General features: G+C 40.7%; 3 protein-coding genes across 7 annotated transcripts; 2 read left to right on the forward strand and 1 right to left on the reverse strand.

The window, feature by feature from the left end:
- Positions 1–6501: 6501 nt before the first annotated feature.
- Positions 6502–9884, forward strand: RB195_025470 (uncharacterized protein; the record flags this gene model as incomplete). Its single annotated transcript, XM_064213628.1, has 4 exons — positions 6502–6644; positions 8797–8836; positions 9703–9746; positions 9818–9884. 4 exons carry the CDS (start codon positions 6502–6504, stop codon positions 9882–9884), a joined length of 294 nt encoding a protein of 97 aa, XP_064069509.1.
- Positions 9885–10945: 1061 nt separating this feature from the next.
- RB195_025471 (uncharacterized protein) lies at positions 10946–21534 on the forward strand (the record flags this gene model as incomplete). Of its 4 annotated transcripts, none has more annotated exons than XM_064213631.1 (19): positions 10946–10988; positions 13363–13441; positions 14228–14330; positions 14575–14695; positions 15392–15570; positions 15636–15766; positions 15838–15970; positions 16038–16205; positions 16272–16456; positions 16517–16721; positions 19427–19579; positions 19636–19821; positions 19889–20023; positions 20079–20267; positions 20335–20578; positions 20641–20768; positions 20833–21071; positions 21130–21250; positions 21343–21534. In XM_064213631.1, 19 exons carry the CDS (start codon positions 10946–10948, stop codon positions 21532–21534), a joined length of 2934 nt encoding a protein of 977 aa, XP_064069510.1. The 4 variants fall into 4 exon arrangements, with proteins under 4 accessions (XP_064069510.1, XP_064069511.1, XP_064069512.1 ...); XM_064213632.1 differs by having other exon boundaries at positions 16044–16205; XM_064213629.1 differs by lacking the exons at positions 19427–19579; positions 19636–19821; positions 19889–20023; ... (4 more) ...; positions 21130–21250; positions 21343–21534 and adding an exon at positions 16784–16900.
- RB195_025472 (uncharacterized protein) lies at positions 16779–18995 on the reverse strand (the record flags this gene model as incomplete). Of its 2 annotated transcripts, XM_064213633.1 has the most annotated exons (6): positions 17008–17036; positions 17087–17903; positions 17965–18220; positions 18276–18419; positions 18477–18723; positions 18776–18824. In XM_064213633.1, 6 exons carry the CDS (start codon positions 18822–18824, stop codon positions 17008–17010), a joined length of 1542 nt encoding a protein of 513 aa, XP_064069514.1. The 2 variants fall into 2 exon arrangements, with proteins under 2 accessions (XP_064069513.1, XP_064069514.1); XM_064213634.1 differs by having other exon boundaries at positions 16779–17903; positions 17965–18211; positions 18776–18995.
- Positions 21535–21746: the final 212 nt, after the last annotated feature.

Genomic DNA, 21746 nt, shown 5'->3' on the forward strand with positions numbered 1-21746 from the left:
AAAATACTTCGGATTCGGGAAACTTTATTATGTCGACAAGTTGTAACAAGGAACATAATGAAGAGACGTACTTTTACGTAAAGAAATTTGATTATTCAAAAATCACCAGATCGGAGGGCGAGAGCAACAGTTTTCCATGTTCTTTTTTCTTTTGCAGAAGAAATGTGAGTAAAAACAGGAGTGGGTTGGAATGCATGATGAAAATATGAGTATTACTCCAGTAATGCCGGATACAGTTTGCATGGAACCATTCACAACCCAAATATTGAAGAAATTACGAAAAAAAAACATTGACAGATATAGGTAAATGCTTCCGGGGCAAAACTCTGAGGGAAGGTTTAACGTAGAAATCCAAATTTCAGAAAAAAATGACTGGAATTGTCAATTTAAGACAAAGGTACATAAAATGTAAGATTTGTTCTCACCATAACTTTACAGTTTCACTCTCTATTTACTTGGTGGAATTACCGATATTCATCGAATGACAAATCAAAAACGCCATGTTTTTTTCTCAAAAATTCCTCAACCCTGATGATTTGTTTTGAAATATTGAGATATACTCTATTTGAATTGTATCTAAAGAAACAATCCGCTTTCCCCTCTTTTTGTTACTGAACCGTTCAGAAGCAGCGAAAGGTGTGTGCAAATATGATTCACAGTAACACGCTATTACCACATTCAATAACTTCTAATAGTACGTGTTGCATCCCGCATGAAGTCATTTCCGAAGAGGTTGAAAAAAAAGGGTGTTCCAGGATTGGTTACCTGGAGCAATCTTCAGAACGTGGCTGGCGCTACATCTTTTCCTTAGTAATGGCGCTGGTAATTTTCGACAACGGCAAATGTGCCTATTAGGGCAGCATCGACCACCATTCTTCCCCTTCATATGTGCGCACAAATCTCGAAGGATATAGATCAATGAAAAGAGCGACTGTAAATCCTTAGGGGATTTGTACTTCCATATGAATCATTCCAACAAAAATCATTAGTGATGGCAGATACGAACAGAGGTGATACGAGAACGAGATACTGATCCATGTTTTTGTTGTATATCGCTTAAATAATTCGATTCACTGGTTTCTCCTTGAAGGTATCAAACGCGAGGACCTTCTCACCGTTTTTCATTTACAGAGTGATAGATGTGCAAATAAGTAGCACATAACAATAGGTTTCTGACCAATAAGCCGTTTGAAGGCGTAAAGTTTCCAAGGAACCATGACAACATTTCATTCCAGTAGATATTTCGTTTGACCTTTTGAAGAGAAGCCTTGAAGTTTTTGGAGTGAGACGAACTAGTAGCCCGTAGTTCATCTACCTACCGTGGCCACTTTATGTGTTGTTTTGTTCTGGATTCGTTACCGAACCACCTCCTCTCCGTTCCTCATCCAAAACTCTTCGGAGGACTAGTGCTAACATGGAAATTGCAGCAATGAATGGCATTATCAACTTCCTCGGTTCCGTTCTTTGCTTTCTGTAATACTGTATGACAAACATTCTGGTTTGTGTAAATAAAAAAAGTTTCTTGAGTACAATAGCACACACAAACACATCACGTGACGAATCCGCAGTTCACATGAATACCATCGACGAGATCGATCTCCGAGTATTCGATTTGTATGCGTAATCGATTCGCAAGTAAGGCGCGCTTATATTGTTTGCGCGATTGGAAAAGTGCACTGTTTGCTGACAAAGGAAGTTCGTTCCTTGAACTGCTGCTGCGATAGTGGTGGTGACGTGCGCGATCACCTCCTCCCTAACCTTGTGCCCGTCCTACAATCGTCGCTATCCTCAAGAACACAGCGTCACCTGCAGGATTTTTCGTGTGCTGCGCGTCGCAGCCACTCCTCAATGCGTCATTCTTCCTAGTTCTAACGTTTGCAGCTGTCAACGTTACCATCTGTCATAGTTTTCGTTCCCTTCGATCATATTTCCAAAATGTTTTTTATTTCTTTAGGTAGTACCACCACTCTTTTGACTCTTTCTTTTTATTTTTTCCCCGACTTTTTTCTTTGTTTCCTGTCTTTTTTTGTGCACGAATTACCTGTTAAACGTAATAGATTTTATGGAAATATTTCATTGCTACACCTTTTATTATTTGCATCATAACTTTTTTTTTTAAATAGTTTCATTGACTTTATTGCGTATCACTAAATTGGCACCCTTTCTCAGTATAAAATCATTCATGCAGTGCCTGTATTTATAGGCAAGGGATTATCATCGGAAACTAAAGTGAGATGTTGATTTCGCGCACTAAAATGGCCGTTTAGGAAAGCCAACCAGTCGAAAAGTCAAATCTCGCATTTCTTTACAGTTGCTATGATTGAAAATTGGCTACTATAATTATTTCTTCTTGAAAGAAAATGTTTCGTTAGAACTCTCTTCTGCGTTTAGCTTAGAAACATTCACCTATGTTTACCTATACCTTTGTAATTGCTTCATTATTTGCGTTCTGAATGGTTCTTGTTTTTGCGAACTGTGTTCAGTATCACTGGAGTGATGCTCCTATTTTTATCGTACATTCCTGCCAATTCTGTTTTTATTCGCATTTTTTTCTCCAAATGTAAAAACCATGTTAAATTTTATTGTCCTCGTTCTCTGATCTGCTGATTCTTCACTGTCCACTTCTTTTTACTTGAAAATACGCCTTTTTATGATCTTTCTTTTTAAAATTTATCGACATGTGCAGGTATTTCGTACCCCAGGACATTTAATTATTAACGACAAATTTTCTGTTTCAAGGAACCCCATAACATTTCGCTGCCGAGGGACAGCAACATTACAACCTGGGCGAGTGTTTTGCTTTCAACTTCGGGGGACCTTAGCATAGGTTAGAATGTGAGCTTTCTCCCTTACTGTCGATGAAAGATATAGAATAAGATCAGATTAGTGGGGTACTCTCATTGCAACGCTGGTATCGCAATTCCCCTGTTTTCAATCCCTGATCTCCTGATTGTTCACCGTTCACATCTTTTTTTCTTGAAAACATGCTTTCTCATAATATTCTTCTTTAAAACTTGCCAACATGGTTGGCTATTTCGAATCTTAGAATATTTAAACATTAACGAGGAATTTTCTGTTTCAGCAATTTCTTAATATTTCGCGCCTAGGCTAACTGTTTGGTGACTTTCCAACCTACGTGTGTAGTTTACTTGAGGGAACCTGTGTTAGATTAGGATGTGGATTTATTCTTTGGTACTAACGAAAGGTGTAGAGTAGACTTACATTGGCTGGATAATAGTTGATGTGTTTTTAGCTCACAGTTTTAGTTCCTCTTTCTGTTGTTCACTATGACACTAGCTAGCTGAAATTCTGCCTTGATGTGCTCCTTTTCAAATTCGTCCCTACAATTGACCCTTATTCTCTCCTAGTGGTGGAAAGCCGTTCAAGGATAGCAAAGTTGGTGAGCTCTTGCGCTTGAGGTCCCTCTACCCGTTCGCCCAGGTCCCTGACGGATTCCTCTGTTGGAGGTTAAGTTGGTCACCAAAATCCTGATATCCAACTATCTACCGTAGCGTTCTGGGTCTGGGAAAAGGATCTCGCGTGAAGATTTCTCACCTTCTGTAGCAGGAGAATGACCTGCCAACCCACCACCCCTTATACTTGGAAGGGCCAGTCTTGTTGTGTAAAATACAGGCGAAATTCTAGTGAGCTCTGTTCCATATTGTTCTTTTTTGTTTCATGGCACACTTGCAGGTGTTTCCAACAAATAAATAAATAATCGTTCTGTAGTTATGATTTTTTAAAAATGAAGTTCAGTTATACCTTTACTTAGATGTACATGTTCATCTACTGAACTAATCCTCTACATGCAGCACTAACTCGGAAGGAGATTGACGTCAGATTCATATCCAAGCGGTATTTGCACGTCAAACAGTGCTATCAACAGTGCTTCGAAAGAGTGTCAGTCCTGTCCGAGAGATCCTAGGACTTTCTTGTGAACATTTTCATTTTACACGTACCAGTTATGTTTAGCTTATTTAGCTATTTAGTTAGTTTAGCTTATTCTATACATCAAAGGATAAGTTCGAAATCCTTGCACAGAAGTTTTCGTCACTTCCTTCATCGCGTAACACATCGTCTGTAGGTCTGAGAAATAACGACGTGCATCAGTCGTAGTAGCGATTATCGATTGTCGCACGTGATTTTTCCTCAACTCATAGGTAATGCAACATTTATGACACTTGTTGATAGTCGAATTTAAGCAACAGCCAAGATTGTTAACAAAATTTATTACGGCTAACGTTTCGGCGTTGTCGCCTTCGTCATTTATGACAGTTGTCCGTTTTACAGCTGACCATGAGCCGAAAAGGGTGAAAATTACTACTGATCTTGCATATGTTTGTAGGGTGGACAGAATTTCTGTCTTATGTATGTTCCTATTTTTATATTTTATTTATTTTTTATTTTTTATTTTTTTCCTACAAATTCGTTGTGACCATCAACCGACAATTTCCTTTGGGAATAATTCTTTGCTTGTAACTGAATTTTGTGTGTCTTTATTCACTTGTTTCTGTTCTAGTTAATGCTTCTCATATACGTTTCAAGTTACCCGTATTTCTGATAACATACCTCTCTTAGCTGCTTTTTTTTTGCTTATAGTTCGATACCCACAGTTTACTTCTTCAATACGATATCATTCATTTAGAATAAGTGATACTGCCACTTTTCACGTCTACGGTATCTCAGTGCTCCATTGTAATTCTGACATCAGAGACTTCTTGCTTTAATGTCATTTATTGATGATGTATTCGACGTTTTTTTTTCCTTTCCTCCTTGGTTTTTGTTAACTCATATTCAATTCCTCCTAGTTTTTGCTTGTTTCGGTCTCGCAAAGGCATCCACGTGTGAGTTTGACTTCACATGTCTTTACTATTGGTGACTTTGTATAGCAGTATTTTTGAACATGTGGTTCTTGTGCACAGATGTGATAGGGAGGAGCAGGACCCCTCAGTTGAAGGGGGTCTAGCTCAAGTGGTGTAGCTTAAAGGCATCACCCCATGAATCTGAGGTGGTGCAGATTTCAGGTGGAGTATTCATATACGGGATGGGAGACTACAGAGAGGGAGGTGACTCCGTCCATTTCTTGCTAATTGCCGTAAAAAAACGGCCCAGAAGATGCGGCGCCGCACAATGCAGGCGCGCTCCAATCGAACTCCTTTTAGAAAATAGTGCGCCAGAACGCCCGAATTCGTATCTTCCGGGCCGTTTTTTACTGCAGTTAGGAAGAAATGGACGGAATCACCCCCTCTCCATAATCTACTGTCCTGTATACGAATACTTCACCTGAAATCCGTACCAGCTCAGATTCCTGGATTGATGTCTTTAAGAGGATACCTTCCCCAACCGTCCGAAAGTGAAGAGAGTTGGAGCACCGGCTCCTACTGTGTCCTCTTCATGTGTATAGTTTTCGTTTCCAAGCACGTGGTAACGTGAAACCGCTCTAAAACATTAGTGATTTTTAATCCTTATTTTTACAGCACGTCACACATAGATTGAATCTAACTCCACCTTTGTTGATTTTGAACCCATTATTGCACAGAACCATCACACCAATCACCTTTCTTAACAACGTAGGAGGTAAATCGAGGAAAATTTTGAGGACTTTCCTTTTCAAGTTGAAGCTCGCCTTTTGCATAGCTGTTCCAAAATTTCAACACGACCATTGGCGGTTTAGAAAAGTGATGTCGTTTTTTTATCGTCACATCAAAACAAAACTTTTTAAAGTTTATTGTAGCCTTCAGTCAGTGACGTAATCACTACTATTTTCAATTTTCTGGCGTGTATGTAATAAGTCCTGGGTCTTTAAAACAGAGGTTTCTAAATAAAATTAATTTGCGTAAAACACTAACTAACCATTTTTCCTTTTCCCGTCACTTCTAGCAAAATTTGATTATCCTACATAGTATTACTCACCTGTACATGTATTCCATTATCTTTTAATGCGAGCCGATAATAAACAAAATGAAATAAAAGAATGAGATTACTTCTTGGCATCCCTAATATATCACGTTTTCTTGCACCAATGCTGTTGCTGAACACTGCTTTTTGCTCTGATTTTTCACGTTTACTTCTCGTTTCTGGATCCTAACATAGATCCCAAAAGTTAGCATCTCAAAATGAAAGCTTTCAGGTATTGTTTTCTTGATAGGCGATTTCTTTTCTTCTTTGTCCCGTAGAGATAAACAAACAACAAGGCTGTACTTTGTCCAATCACTTTAATGGTCGCATTATGTGCAGCTAAGTGGTGCTTGCAGCAAAATCGGGCGACCTCTAATACGCAGGGATATTGCATGTGAAATGGATTGTAATCTTCTAGAATTTTCTATCACGTGCTTCTAAATAACTGAACATAGAAATTATTCATGAGGCTCCACTTTATACTTGCTTTTTCATTCCCTCCTCACCTCATGTGGCGTTACATCACTTTTTTTTCGTAATTTTCAGTTGTTTTTCGTTAATAGTGGAACATTTGCAGTTATCACTAAACCTACTGGAAGCAGTATGTCTACCGGTAGATATAAAAGTCACTGGCGTATCAGTCCACTTTGGATGCGCCAACGCGTTTTACTGGAATTCGTAATCGTTGAGGTTTTGGAACGCGTGCTGGCCTATACAATGACTTGCGGGGGCCAGCCGATGATCAAGTCAGTGTTTTTATCCTCCCAGACAAGTCTGGTACCAATTTATCGACCCCGGAGGGATGAAAAGCTTGGTTTGCACTAGGGCGGTTTCGAACCCTTGACCGTGTGGCTACAACGGACCTCTAACCGACTGTGCCACACCCGCCTTTTTTATTGAATCCCAGCAACCTATCACTTGCAACCTCATTTTTATATCTTTATGACGAACAAATTATCACAAACTCTTTGGTTCATTTTGCAATGGAGAGTGTCTACGACTCCTATCTAAACTTACACCGTAGAAACTGAGTGCCTTACCATGTTTCACGTACTCTTACGTTAAAGCGAACGAGGAGAATATCACAATAAACTTTGATCCACGAAAGAAAGGAAGTATGATCTCCGAATTTCAAACTGAGTAACGGGTGAGATTGAAACTTAGGCTTTTCTATCCTTATAATGCAGCTAACGACGATTACTTCAAGTAACTGCATAGCTAAAATCTTTTACTATTCCTCTATCCAGTTTTCTTCTCGGTTTTCCGAAGAGGGGGAAATCAAACTCTCTTTATAGTCAAAGTTAAGCCTAGAGCTTTTCATAGGAAGTATACGTACGAAATTTTTCAACAGCTACTAGTACTTTTTTGAACACTGTATCCTAAAGTTTGATTTACTTTCCGTTTTTCGTCTGTGCGAGAGTATGACTATTCATGTTTCCGAATTTTACCAGTTCCCAACCTCAAACCTCTGCTCAAAAATACTTAGAACTGAATCAAATCTACTACTGAGGCAATTCAGCTCTGATGATGTAATTACGTAGAGGGAAAATCACAGAAAATTAAAGAAATAACGTAGTTTGTTCTCCTATTACTAAAGCTTAAACAATAGTGAGGTTAAGAAAGGGAGGCCTGCTACTGTGTTAGTAATTGACAGTGTGGGAAACAAGTGAAAACGGCAGTGAACTTAATTATGTTGAAAGAAGTCGGACTGCAAAAAAAAAAAAAAAACAAATAGAATGAAGAGAAAACTAATCAAGTAAAACAGGGATGTAATAGACGAGAAAGAGAATGGAAACTCAAATTAAATAAGTGATAGTAATAAATAAGGAGACCAATGCAAGAACAAATGGAATAACGAAAAGAAAACTGGACAGAGAAAGAGGAAAAGATGTAAGCTATGCAGTTACCTAGTTACCAGTTATCTTTCTCAGCTGCAAGATAAGGCTCAAAAAGCCTAAGCTCCAATTTCATCCCTTACTCAGTTTGAAATTCGGAGATCATACTTCCTTTCTTTCTTGGATTAAGGTTCATTAAAGGCATCACCCCACGAATCTGAGGTGGTGCAGATTTCAGGTGGATTATTCGTATAGGGGATGGGAGACTACGGGGTGGGGGGTGATTCCGTCCATTTCTTCCTAATTGCCGTAAAAAACGGCCGGGAAGATGCGGCGCCGCACAAGACTGGCGCGCTCCAGTCGAACTCCCTGTAGAAAGTAGTGCGCCAAAACGCCTGAAGCCGTATCTTCCGGGCCGTTTTTTATGGCAATTAGGAAGAAATGGATGGAATCACCTCCCTCTCTGTAGTTTCCCATCCCGTATACGAATACTCCACCTGAAATCAGCACCACCTCAGATTATGGGGTGATGCCTTTAAGGTAATAGTGCGCAAAACACCGTAAAGCACTCATTTTCTACCTTCCTCTAAGCTTATTCCTCTGAAACAACAGAAGTAGTCACTCGGTGTACCATTTTGAATTTTACGGCGCGTTAGCATTGGTGCAAGGGGCGGGGCCTCCCGCAGCGGTGTATGTTTAGACACGAGTAGTGTTCATGTATATTGTATTTATTGCACGAAATTGAAGTTAAATATCGTGCTAACATCTAAAATAACTACCCTTTACAATATATAGGTGAATTCTGAGAGTCATCGTACCTACTATACAAAGGCGTTTTAGAAATATGTTCAAGGTGGGAAGCAGATTAGCATTCGCTTTTATGAAAAGGGATACGCATATGATATGTATTACATGAAAGAAAAACATGAATTCTTGATAATCAGTCGTAGTACGTTCCAAGCCGTACCTTTCTTGTATAAGTTAACGTCACTTTCATTGTTCTTGTAGTAGATATGTTTCATACTATCTGTCAAGATATCGATTCATTTGATCCTTTTTCCAGTTATCGTGTGATATGTGCTTGTACCCAGCAGTGTCATCAGGTTCTTTTCTGAAGATAAGTTGCTACAGTTGCGAAAAGATGCGAAACCGTTCAAATGTAATTTGAAAAGTTACAGTTTAATGCAACAGTTACGTTTCTCCTTGTTTTCATCTTTCTTTTGTTTCCGTTCGTCTTTTATCAGTTGGTTAATGTGAGGATTTATTCATTTCATTGCGTTCACTATAGCACGATCAGAAAAAAAAGAACATACGAACACTTTATGTGAATTCTATTTAAGTCTTTCGATTCTTCTCTTCATTCCTTGTACTATAGGGTTAGGCGAGTGAGGCTGCTGCATTGATTAACAATAATTTTGATGACGTGCCTTCCTTGAATTATTCCGGCCTACAGTCTAAATATTATTGCATAAGCTTAGCTTTAGTAACGATCTTCCAATGGCATTTGTTTCCTGGAGCACTGAAAATGGTGGATCGAAAGTTGTTTCGGTACAGGGCTATTGAAATCCATGTGCCAATCTTGAGGAAGCGTCGACCGGTTCCGTAGTGAAAATTAAGTATAGAGAACACACGAAAGGTGGAGGACGTCGGTTCCCTGGCCACCTGAGACTGCTAGGAAGCTCTGATACATTGCCGCTCTGGTCGCTCGTTTTTATAGCCTTTGCAGCACATATCGCGAATGAATCTGTTATTAATCTGCCAATGTCATGCTTTATTTCATCGACTAAAGGTTGCTCTATAGATATTGTTCTGTTTCTATGGATTTCTTGTGGGGATGGATTAGAACCTGTTCAGGTGTTCAATTCCATTCGCACACGGCTTATCATTAATGATCCAGCGACCTCTGTTTGAGAGATAATTGTGAAATGCGCAACAATTTGCTTGCACGTGCTTATCGTCGTAAATATAGTTACAACCCTATGAATCGAAGAAAAAAGAAGAAATGAAATCTAGGTAGGATTTGTGGATGTCGTTGGTCTTATTGGTTGCTATATTTCAAACAGAAGCATAAAATCTCTACAAAGGTTTGCATTGGTTGCGCAATCAAGGGTAAACAAGTCTGTCTCACAACTAGAAAATGAACAACCTTGAACATGAAGAGAACACGTCGCTACTCGGATGTTAAGGAGTCGAACGAATTTTAGGAACTTGAAACATAGACTGTAAACTTGATATTTTTGCTTATTTCCTGTCTCCATGTTATGAAGTTTTGTGAGAATTACCGTATTAGATCAAGTTTCATCTAATCCTATTATCCTTCATTGTTTTCGACTTTTCGAGTTACTCGTAATGTATTTGACTAATCCATTTGTTTTTTTTTTTTTCAGAAATACTCTAACATATCATTTGTGTTGGATTTGGTTCCGCTCAAAGATCGACTCTCAGTAAAGTTTTCAACCATTCTTTCACATTCTAGCGCTCATGCCATCGTTTCTTTTTCTATTGTGATCCTTTTCTTTTAGTGTTTTTTTTTCTTGTATTGCATACACTGTCCCTTTCTCTGCCTATTTGTCTCTGCTTATCCACTCTTTTAATTTGTGGAAGGTTTTCTTTTTCTTTACAATGCCTCTTGTTTCCTTGGCTTTCTCAGTACGACTTGGATTAATACAGATCCTTCTCAAATTTTAAGATAAACTTTGAAGGAACTAGTTCCATACAGCAGAAAATTTGTGATGTTGAACGTAGAATATGGAGTGTTGAAGTATTGTACATGTTATATAGTCTTAACAACATTCCCGGATTTATGCATGAGAACATCTGATAAAGTAAATCCACAACACATTGATTACGCATTTATGAGGCCAGAGGTGGGCGTTTGATTCCGAGTTGATGCCATCTCTGTTGTAGTTCGTTGTCATATCTAGAAATACTCTTGGTGTCATAGCGGCCAGGTTGGCGATAAACAGAAAGCGTTTCTTCCGAACAGCTGATTCGTATAGCGCTGATCTTTTCGATAGTGACAGTTGTTGTTCAACACTTTTCTGCTTCCCCTTACGCAGCCTCTCGTTAAAATCCGCATACAAAATCCCATTGTTATCCTCGTGTGCTTGTTCTTTAATAATCGTATGTGCCATTGCAGTTTCGAAATCTGCGTTTGATACGGACTAACATCTTGACCACTCGTGTTTTTTTCGTCGCTTCTCGCATCCGATATGCTCGGAAATCCTTATCCGAAAGAATTCGGTGTCTTCGAAGGTATGCTGATTATTTCGGTTTTTTTCTTTCGAAACACATATATATGTGAAATTGCAAAGTGTATTTCACTAGCTTTTGCCGGTCCTAGCGATCCAACATAGCTGCGACCTCCTTTTCTGTCACTTCATTTTTCTGTTATATTTCCAAACATTGCTATCTCTGTTGTTCTCTTGCTTCTCGCACAACTAACTCTTTATCCGTTGTATGCTTGGTACGGGCTGACACACGCACACATGTGACTCAACATCGGGCTTTGTTTTCCGGAAGCGATTAGAAAATGAGCATTGAGTTCCATATGATAACACAAAAACTAGAGGTTTTTGGTTTACATAAAAACAAACCATTTACCTCTTTGAACTTGATTGATGAGAAGTAGCCAATAATTTGAAGAAATGAGTGGACACTGTTTCACTGTTATGTGAGTAGTAGGACGTTCTAACATTGAGTTTCATGGTCTCTTTAATAAACAGTTTTTGTTGGGAACGCCGAGATGCAGTTTCTTTAACCACTACACATTCGGTATTCTTCTCTGACAGAATTTCGGGGAATTTTCATCGCTGCTTGGACGGAAAAGAGATGGGTCAATCAGTTCGTGAACTTTGAGCTTAGCCGCACGGACCCACAGAGCTATCACCGTGCCATGCCCGTGCCAGCCGATCTCGCCCCATTGCGTTGTTGCCGATCAGGACAGATGTACTTACGGCGCACTTTACTCGGCACGCTTCGATACGAAGAGGAACGGGGAAAAAAAGACGTGGGGCACAGGAGAAGCGCAAAAACAGTAGGCTTGTCGCGAAACCCTTACAAGCACTCCCGGGCAGTGCTCGTCTATCTGTTGTTGCAATTGGATCCAGCTAAGTCCTCTGTCCACTCTGTCCATCGTTCGACAGTGTTTGCTTGTCAGCCTGTTTATTGACACCGTACCAATGAAACATCTATTGCTCAAAACCTGAGCTTGACCTTCATTCTAACTCTCTTTTTGATATGATTATATGCCAAGAAAGGAATCACCTGTTCTACTACTAGTCCCCTCTGACAACATCCTCCCTCCTTATGGGCCACGTTTCCGTGATTAACACATGCTAAACAGCGCATGCGAAATTCCAATCAGAATGAATTCAGCCTTTGTGTTTTCATTTTATTCTAACGCTTGCAAGAATAATAAAAATATTGACAGTGAGGTCCATCGGTTCGTCCTCTTTATGGGTTTGCTTGAGTTCGCCGACTTGTCGTGCCAACCAGTGTCGGCCTGCACGGCAAAATGCACGTGCCACGTGATGTGTATGATTCTCACGGAACCTTCACCTTTGGGGACTCAAGAGAACTGACCAAAAGGTGCCCAAAACATGTGTATGTATTTGTGTGCCACTTTCACCAAATAAATGTGGAAGCACACAAGTGAAGGTTGCTACGATGTTGATTAAAGAAAAAGATTGTAAACGATCTATGAAATTCTGAAGGGGAGAAAGGAAAGGGGAGTTATGGTATGCATTGAAATGTGTGCATATTTGTAAAGTACAGCTTACCCCTAGATTTGTCGTATTGTCTAATTCTAAGTACGATGCGGTGACGTGGCTGATAGATGGGTGGCACTACCTGTAGGCTCAATAATAGCCACGCTGACCTCGGCTCTTTTCGTTTTAACGAACAACCATCGCAAGGTCAGGGCCAATTGCGTATTGATCTGAATTTGTGGACTGAATAGGATGAATGAAAAAGGTTTGCGACCTATAATCTATATGACCCACAGCACTGATCTTGAAAGTAACTAGTGTGCAGGGAGTGACGGTAGTACCAGTAGTCCCGTATCTTCGTTGACACGCAGGTTAAACAGGTATTTTGATGTAAATGCTCACTAACGTTGGCTATGTTGGTGTTCGTGAATATGTGCCTAGGACGGCCTGAGCAGGAGAGCAAGAGCTCATTCCTAGAAAGACTGAGCCGCAGTGCTAGCGAGACGGACGCAGAGAAAAATAGATTGTCGTGCGGCGTCGGGGGCCGCGGCCTGGTACGGACAGGCGGGCGCAGCCCTTATTGCTGAACGCGCTCCCTCGCTAACATAGCTTCCCTTCCATGAAACTGCATGGCTAAGAGCCGATCTTTTAACTTTAAAGGTAGGTCCTACAGACATTGCTTCAGTCTCGAACGTTCTCTTCGTTTTCGTCGAGAATGGGTTGACGTGCACTGCATGCACGCATGACTTTTTTGTGTTGCCGCGCACATGATTTTTCTTTCCTCTGCTTGGTTCTTCTCAGGCATTTGGAGTATGGCTAATTCTGTAGCAGAACGGGCAGTTTTACAAAATATCTTTGTTGTAATGAAACAGATATTTGTGAGCACTGGTATGATATCTCCTGCAACATTTATTTTACAGAGGAGGGGCTTGCTGACCCCCTTGGAGAATTTAGCAACCTTTCCACTTTCAATTTGTTGGAGTTCGTTCACAACGATAAGTGAGTCTTTCTAAATACTTACATGTAGCTCATTGGCACTCTGGCTTTACTTTCTACATATGTTGCTGCAATCTCATCCTTAAAGTCCGAGATATTTGTCTCTTAGCTTGCCATTTCCTTAACAATGTCTCTTACTTCTTTTTGATCTGTCGAAGTCCTGACAAGGGGCGGTTTGCTTGTCACCAATCCACGTTGTTGAGCGACCACCCATGCGTAATACGAATCGATTACCACTAGGGTCAGACTTTTTTCTCTCGCATCATTCATTGTCTGTTCTTTGCTCGACATATTTACTTTGGAAAAAAGGTGCAGAAGTTCGTTGGTCAGCTATGGCTCGCTGGATAAATAAAGATGTGCGCTGAGTCGGATGTTTAGAACCGACGACTTCGGAACAGCGGACATTTGGCATCAATGGCTGTTGTAACATTATGTTTTGTCGTTAGAGTAAGTATGTGGTAGTCGAATGCAATAGGTCACTGCAGTGCCGACTGCTCTATCTGGTGCTTCCCTAAAAACGAAACCCCACAATCGATTATGCGCGAAAAAAGGATGGTGCGAGAGCTAGTTGAACAAGGGTTCTCGCATAGCACTTTTTTCTTTGGCCCTTTCCGAGACCAGCACTAGAAAAAAAGTGCGTTGATGGTGTATTTCGTCTGTTTGAATGTTGCGAACTTGCTGACGTTACCTCATTCTGGTGTCCATGTAACCTTGACCTTATTACCACTTTGAATCTCCACATTGTGACAGGGGAAGCCTTACCCAATGTGATCTGAATTCTGTGTTTAGTACACCACTGGACAGTCCTGATCCCTCTCGTCTTCCCCACAACGATAGGAACGTGCAAGGACTAGGACATAATCAGCAGCATAATTCACACGCTATGTTCCAGGTAGCAGTTATCGCAGTTTAGTCACGAAAACTTCCTACCATGTCGGATACTTTTCAACTTGAATAATTGAGGAGGAAAAAAATCTGCATATTTCTCAGATTTCGTTCCTTTACAAAGCTTTCGGCATATCTGTACACATCCTATCATAGAATGAACGAAAAAATTTCCAATTTTCGTTTAAAATTGGAAATTTCTTTTTGGGAGTGCAATTTTCATTTTTTTACTGATACAAAACATCTTGCAGAATGCGACTCGTTTACCGGACTCACCACCCATAACCGACATCTCCGGCGCAGGATCATCAGGTTCTCCTGAAAGTAATTCAGATGCTCCATATTCTCCAGAGAACTATCCCAATTATGTCGGTGCGTACTTATTGAACACTACTGTAAGATTTTTTTTAACCCATTAAAAGCCATCTGCGTATTTAATCATGCTGTCATCAAACATCTTGTAATCGTAGTATCATTCTCCTCAATTTTTTCTTATTCTTCGATTCTTCTTGCGATTTTCCTACTCCGTCAAACATCTCATGTTCAGGAGAAGCTAGTACTGTAACGACGATTTATGGCCTTTTTCATTTTGAAAATGGTTAGCTGACAGTATTCTTTGCGGCGAAGGCGTATATGTTGAAGTTTGAAGATGCGGCGTTCCCAATCATTTCGTTTGCCGCTCGCTTATTACGAACGCTCTCTTATTTCCTAATATGAACAATTCTTCCTTTTCTCCGCTTTTTTTTTAAATTGAAATTTCTGCAGTTTTGGTTTCTCTTTAAGGTAGTCAAGTTTTCCCTACGCTAAGTAACAGCTGATAGAAGTTTAATGATTTTTTTCTTCTGTCAAACTGCTGGTTCTGTCCCTATTCCTGCGTTATCGTTCATAGATAGAGCTAAATAATTCAGAGAGGTTGATTCATATATTCTTTTGGTGAATGTATAGCAATTGCTAGCACCCGCAACTTCAGAGTCATTTGCTACCGTAGGATATCTGCTTTTTATTTACAACTATTAGATCACAACTAATGGACCATTTCGTGCGCTGGTGAAGTCCCTTCGAATTTAGGTATTCACGGCAATCTAAGCAATAATGGTGGTTTGATTTTGGGTGTTCCTGGAATTATGACTCATGAACTCCATCAACCTTCTCATGGTCCAGTTACACATCCAATGGCATCTCCACAAAATGCATGTTTTATGAGTCCATATCCACCGAGTCAGCCGACTCCTGGCAGTTTACCACAGGTGTCAATTGCTGCCATCTAATTTATATTCCTTTCTTGTCGAGTAGCGGAGTAGTATATTTGCAGGTTTCACCACCTGTTTCGAATGTTCGTCACGATACCCAACAATACATAGTTAATAACGGTTATAGTGCAGGGTTATTCAACATACTGAACGTTTCCAGCGAAGGCAGTATCAATAGTCAGGAAGCGCCAAGGTATCGCAGTTATTTATGTCAGATTTCTTCCAAAGGTAGCGGTCTGTCAACGATATTTTTGAACCGTTCAGAAAACGCCCACGTCACGACAGTCAATTATTGGACCCTCCGAAATTTCTACCAAATTTTCCCGGTGTAGGACAAGCACCAGTTGCTGCGAGTCCTATTGACTGTAACTATCAGGACGAGAACTTTTCTCAACAGGTTTTATATAGTTCGATCATGGTCGTAAAATTCTATAAGCTTCAATCAATTCAAGCTAACGTATTAGTTCAAGGTGATCAAATTCTCGACGTTCCAAGAAGACCAGTGGAGTTCCTTGTACGACATAAATCATCAGCAACTAACGAAGCTGAAAATTTGCGTTGTTGCTGACAAAGGTTTCAACTATTCGAATTCGGATGGATGCTTCGTTAATCAGAAAAAGAATCACTTCCAAGTATGCTTATAGCACTCGTGCATAAATGTTTGCTACCTCTTCTTAACAATTCTCTATTCCTTTCAGATCTCGGTAAATATCGAAGCGAATGACGAGAATCCGCCGAAATTCGTGAAAGTTGATGGAGTAATGCACCCGATCAAAGCTATTAAATTAGCGTTTTGTGGAGTGAAAGCTGAGATGTTATCGTCCGAAATTCAAATCAAACAGTCCCAAACTGACCGCAAACCGATTCCCCATGATCCTGTCATGTAAGTCTCGCTGCTTATTCCACACACCACGTGATAATGATCAATAATTTCCCTTTACAGACTAAATATTCACGCTCGCGAAATCACTAAAGTAACAGTACCTCGACTACATTTCTCTGAAACGACTCTTAACAATCAGAGAAAGAATAATCGACCAAATCCCGATCAGAAATACTTCCTGCTTGTCGTTCGCCTACTTGCGTGCATTGAGAACGGCCCTCCTGCCCTCATTCAGGCGCAGCAATCGGAGAAAGTTATCGTTCGGGTATGTTTGTTTGGTTGTCCAGTACTCACATTGAAAGCTTTATTACTAGTTCAAAAATTAAGAATACGTGTGATCATTGTACCTGTTCACCCATTTCGGTGGTTCCATTGCTTCTTCGTTTCCAATCACTTCGAATTCCGGTAAATCCCCGAGAAAAGCGGTTTTTGATGCGTTATTGAGTGTTTCTTTATTTGGAGGAGGTTGTAGTATCTGCAGTGGAATCGCTTCAGAGGGGTGAAGTTTGTCATCTGTACATCCAATCCAAACGGGAACTATATGTGTATGTTCATGGCCATCTTCCATGGTGAACATAACCTTCAAAGTATAACTTAGAACTAGAATATTCCAGTAGGTAATTTCAATACTTGGCGGTATATGCTTTGGAATACGTAGTGACCACTGCTCTGGCCATAATTCCTTGCTGTCAGGGCTGTCAATAGAAGAAACAACTCTCGCATGACAGTAGCTGTCATCCTTATTAAGGCCAGCAAGGCGTATACGTCTTTGCTGCTCGAGACACAATCGCACTTTACGTACATTCCCTATAATTGTGACGTACACATGCTTTCCTCTTTGAAAGGCCCGTTGTTGCATACGTATGCCGTAGGCGCCGAGTATTTCGGAGTAGGGAGTTTTAAACTTCTCTTTCGCCCACGTATCCACACTTCGATCCACCAGGACTGTCCTTTCCTCTGCAGTGTCATTTATTCGCCATGACTTTGTGGTTACACTGCATACATAGCGAATATCATCGCTTAAATCTGGAGGTAGAATATTGGTATCGTATTGCGAATCCTTGAAAGGTAACCCGATGGTAACTACGTGTTGTCCAGGAGTGAAAAGAAATTTTGAATCAGATGAGATATGTGCTTTATAACGTAAAAATGAGTACCATACTGAACCAGCTCGTACTTCTCCTTGAAATAATAATCGCAGCGATCGTAGATCCTCAGGTTGTGCGCTGTTTACTGTGAAAGTGACCTTTGCATGAGCATTGATGAGTGTCCCTTCATCTTCGGCCCTTATTTCCATGTCATCGATTTCTATGGAGGACTCTCCGCATTCCTGCTGAGTGATTTCATCTATATCTGAGTCTTGATCATCGTCATCATCCGTATCGTCATCTATGTCTTGTGCCCTTTTGAAAAGCATCATTTCTTCGTTTGCAGTAGTCTTCCTCCCCTAAACGTTCACGCTTAGATAACATCGATCTCGTACATTTTGAAAGCTGAAAGTCATGCACCTGAACTTGCTCGCTCGCTATTAAAACTGGGATCCTGATATCCACAAATTGTCGATGCCCTTCCATTTTAATTTGGAAGAGCAATTCATATTGCACAGCTAACACATTCCAAAGCGTCATTGCCATAGTGACTGGAAGCTCGGCCGGAACAATCAATTCACATTTCGAATGTTTCCCTTCTTCTATTGAGATTTCTGTTGTAGCGACAATGCTATTGTTGCTCTCCAGTAGCGAAGGATGATCCGGACTCGGAATTCTCAATTTTAATGTAAAGTTAGTGTATTATTACATTAGTAGAAGTAAAAATTCACCTGTATGCAATGTGTTGAACAAGCGCCATTTTCACTTTTTCTAATTTCGAGTAGAGCTGGAGTTGCCAGTTTAATTTAATTCTTTCACCCCATGTATACGCTCCTTTGTCTACACGAATCTCACCATTAATAGGTTTACATTTTCTGAAAAAGAATATTATGATTGAGATTGTGATCAAGTTCCAATTTGGTCCACCTTACCGGTGATACCATCCTCCGTGACCGACACATTCACTGATTTTAATACACTGTTGGTAGCAACTGATATGTGGCATCTTCAAGACTAGTGTGCGATAGACAGAAAATATCTTCTCGATATGGTTATTCATGAACCAGGGATCAACAGTAGCTCTGACGGAATATTCTACTCGTAAATCACCATAAATTTTCATGGAAGGAGGGAATCGTGGCAGCCAAACATCTACCGCAACTATCTGTGTTGTTGTCTCTAAAATCACGAATGTTGGTTAAAGCAATGACGACAATTAGAAATAACTCACCGCATGGTTTCACAAATATCCACATTTGTTCATGTAAAAATTCGTACATTAGCTTATTTGTTGTTCTCACATAACCGCGAAATACGACCTGAGCTGAGTGGGCTAACTCCGAATCGTTAGCAATTTCGACGGATGCTTTTAACTCGTTTTCTTCGGAGCTGACGAATACATCCTGGACAGACACGGAGATGATTCGAGCGAATGATTCGCTCGCAGTCATCGCGGATGTGAAGGATACGCCGTTGTCAAGCGCTGGTTATGCTTTAAATTATTCAGAAACCTTTGAAGTTAGTGGAATGGCACCGGTTGTCACTTTTATATTGTTGGTGTCTTGGTAGAGTAACTCATAAAAAGTTTAAAAGATGTCCGGCGTTAATCAATCCGCGTGGGATGCGTCACCACGTTCACTCCAATTCAAAATCTTTCGAGTTTTACGAACGTGTAACTGGCCTATACAATGACTTGCGGATGCTAGCCGATGTGTCAAGTCAGTGTTTTTATCCTCCCAGACAAGTCTGGCACCAATTTATCGACCCCCGAGGGATGAAAGGCTTGTTGAGCACTAGGGCGGATTCGAACCTCCGATCGATCGTGCAGACAGCTCAACTCAGCTAACTCATTTCGTTTTATTTTTATTCGGTTTGTTTTCAGGCAACGAATCCTGGTTCGTTTGAACCACCAGAGAGTGATGTGCAGTGGTATAGAAATGGTGGTACGCTTGTTTGTCATGGTCCAGTCGCAATCGGGACTGATCGCACAGCTGCTAAGCTCACAGTTGATGGGGATATCTACATTACTGGACAAGTAGATTTTTAGACTGTATGTAGTAGTCACGGTCGAATAACTAGAAGAATTTCCAGATGACTCGCCCTTCTGATATTCGGCTGAAAGAGGACATTGTGGAGAAACCGTCACGTGATGCACTTGAACATCTTCAACAGTTGCGCATAGTAGATTTCCGCTATAAACCCGAGATCGCCGAATTATGGGGGTTGACTGAAGAGCAAAGAAGACGCACTGGTCTTATTGCGCAGGAATTGCAAGCGGTATGTTGAGATTCACTGTCTTACGTTCCCGGTCTTCTTTGTTGTTCTAGCTTTGATTTTATTCCAGGTCATTCCTGATGCTGTGCGTGATATTGGTACTCACTTGACTGTCGATGAATCAAGAATCTTCTACGAAACCGTTCTGGCTATGCAAGAACTGTGCAGACTTACGGGCGATCTGGATACAAAGATTGATGACAAGGTTGGCTTTATACAGCAGGAATTTTTACAGTACATTTACACGAATCTTATTGAAGGTCGAGGAGATTAGTCAAAGGCTCGCACGGTACGCTAGGAGGAAAAAGCTGATTGGATCGATTGCTTCAAATCTCAGCGAGCAGTCATCAGGCATTGTCAGCGATAACAAGAGCTATCTGTCCTATTCAAGAACTTCACTTGCATCTACTTCTCCATCCATTGCTAAGGAAGGTCGTGACAAGCGCAAGGTAAACAGGCGTACTCTTTCTTATCTGGATGTATTTTTCTCCCAAAATTCCAAATAATAATTTTTAGACCCGAACATGTCGATCTCAATGTCATCGACAAGAACCGCTCTGCAATTCGAAGCTGACCCAAGGCACCATAATCACCCTCGTGGTAGTGATGGCTGCTTGCCTCATTGCAATGTCCGCTTTGTACGTTCTTGATTGGCACAACCGCAACTACGGTTACCACCACCTGTATCCACCAAATGCTACCCCTCCCACAAAATCTGGCGGTTCTACGGAAGGCGTAGGGCACATGATATATCAAATCGGTATAGAATAGCTTCAATTTTTAAAATTTTTCCGTTTTCACCGTTCAACCATGATCATTCAGGACATCCATATTTGCCGATGCTTCAACCAGATGCCCCACCGTTAATGTCCACGTGTCGTTCTACCCAGTGTCATACCTACTGTTGTGCGGATCGAGCGACATACCACATAGGAAGAGAAGAGACTGAGGTTCTTGATCTCCTTTCTATTCCCTCTATCCGTCGACTGTGATCAGTTAACAAATGTTCTTCAGATGGATACTATCGTCACTCTGGGTGAGCGGACTAAGAACATGATCGCCCGAAGTGCTCCAGATATTTCCACCGGCAAACCACTTGGAACCGGCGTTCGTATCACTATTCCTAGCTTAAACGTTACAATCGACAATCGCTACTGTATTGAGCAAAGCTGCAACAGGAAACGTGGTCGCTTTAACATATACATCCCTGTTTCACCTTATTTACCAACCCTTCCTTTAGAAATTACATTCTCGTAAGTTTTGTGTTTTCTTGTGGAGTTTCTTAGCAATAATGTTTACAATTTTCTGTAGGGTTCCAAAAGGAAAACTAATCAACAACTGCGGCTATTTGGCTGACTTCCAGCACAAGTATTGCTCATTCCAAAGTGATAATTTCAAAGCGGAACGTTTAAGGAATCCAGTGGCGAACCAGGTATTCAAATCCAAATTATTTTAAAAAAGAAGTAACAATTGATCGGGATTCGTCGCGAACGCAAGAACTATTCTGATTTTTCTTGCTTCCAGATCACTGATGATACGTTTGAGTTGTCTGTTGGTAACTACCTGCAATCGGCTTATCGTTTCCGCGTTGGATTCACGACGGAGTCATGTTTCTCCAGTGAGGATCATCTTCACGGTGGTTTCGAGGAGTACAATCTCATTTTCTACCGTACTTGTGCGCCACCTGCAGGTGTTACTGACGCACCATCAGTTTGAAATTGCGTTATTGTCATCATCCTTTCATATTTTCACAGCAACACCTTTCATAAGTTCAATTTTCATTTTTTTTTGTTTTGTGGTCACTTTTCCTCGTTGCTGACAGACGTAACCGTCTTCCGAATTACTGGTTCTATGTACCGATGCGATGCTATGAGCCAAATTATCATATTGTATGTGATACCTTAGTTATCAATTCAGATAATCCGTGT

Source organism: Necator americanus, chromosome X (genome assembly GCF_031761385.1).
Source record: "Necator americanus strain Aroian chromosome X, whole genome shotgun sequence".
NCBI lineage: Eukaryota > Metazoa > Nematoda > Chromadorea > Rhabditida > Ancylostomatidae > Necator > Necator americanus.